Raw genomic sequence first — 1,347 nt, 5'->3', positions numbered from 1 at the left:
TAAACACATGATTTTCTTTTCAAACCTTGGGCATGGTGGTGCCCAATTTTAATCTCAGGTGGCAGAGACAGGTAGATCTCTATTGAGTTCAAGGACAGCTTGAATTGCAAACAGCAATTTCCATAGCAACCAGAGCTACTTAATGGAGAGACCCTATCTAAAACAAACTAATAGAAAGACATAGGGAACAGAAATAGGGAATAGAGTATGACTACACAATGTACTCAAAAGCTTCTACTACTAACAAGAGAATCCCTGATAATACATCCCCTACCTGCTTGTGGATCTAAAGCAATTCAGCTTGATATATATCTAACAACTCACCTAATCTTCTTTCAGGATCATATTCTATCATTTTGCTCTCGTAGATAGTCCTCACTCGAAGCTGCCTCTTTACTGCAGCAATAAGTGGGGGTCGCTGAAACAGGGCACCTGTCAGAGTTTCTAGGGCCTAAGAACAAAGCACAAATAAAAAATTATGTGGGCTCATTTTAAAATAAGACAAAGGGGCATATTTAGGGAGTTTAAGAACATAACTCAAAGCCGGGCATGGTGGCGCACACCTTTAATCCCAGCACTCGGGAGGCAGAGGCAGGCGGATTTCTGAGTTCAAGGCCAGCCTGGTCTACAAAGTGAGTTCCAGGAGGGCCAGGGGAACACAGAGAAACCCTGTCTCAAAAAATTAAAAAAAAACAAAAAAAAGACTATAATTTCTGAAGAAAGCCTTCCCCTTTCCTGGGCCAGCTCAGCAGCCCCATGGTACCATCCCCTCCAGTAGAGGACGCCTTTGTTTTCCTTGGTCCTGCAGTGCTGATTGTGGAAAGGACTTGTGTATGTCACAGGTTTCTGAGTGTGGCCAGTCTCCAGGGACTTATTCATGAAGGCACCATGACCTCATTATGCATGGCCATGACAGAGGAACAGCATAAGTCTATGATCATCGACTGTAGCGGCCCCCAGCCTCAGTTCCACAATGCAGGTGAGTCAGAAACCAGGAGGCAGGGTTTGTGGACCTCTTGCACAGAAAGCACGAGATACAGACATGTCCTTCTTGTGCAGTACTAAGCTTGCTGAGACCTTAATGGTCCTAGAAACAGGGGTTCAAGTCACGCTTGGTGTATAAGAAAAGCCCCGTGTGTACACAGGAACAAACACAGAAAGCACACATAAAGACATTTTTAAATTTTATTATTTTAAGACAGGTTCTCAGTGGGTAGTCTAGGTTGGCTTTGAGCTGGCAATCCCTCTACCTTAGCCCTCTTAGGATTACAAATATGGATCAAATCCTTTTAGGATTACAAATATGCTTATTTTTCATTGGTTGGTTGATTACTTTTTTTTTTTTTT

The 1,347-nt window shown here is 43.0% G+C and overlaps 1 protein-coding gene across 1 annotated transcript in view; it reads left to right on the top strand.

Moving 5' to 3' along the window:
• The window catches only part of C11H17orf75 (chromosome 11 C17orf75 homolog), a 17,679-nt gene that overhangs the window by 9,818 nt on the left and 6,514 nt on the right, over positions 1-1,347 (top strand). The window contains exon 8 of the mRNA XM_029483547.1: positions 720-979. Within this exon, the coding sequence (XP_029339407.1) occupies positions 720-979 (260 nt within the window). The remainder of the gene's footprint in view (positions 1-719; positions 980-1,347) is intronic.

This window comes from Mus caroli, chromosome 11 (assembly GCF_900094665.2).
Source record: "Mus caroli chromosome 11, CAROLI_EIJ_v1.1, whole genome shotgun sequence".
Classification (NCBI taxonomy): domain Eukaryota; kingdom Metazoa; phylum Chordata; class Mammalia; order Rodentia; family Muridae; genus Mus; species Mus caroli.
This window is presented reverse-complemented; position numbering and strand designations above follow the sequence as displayed.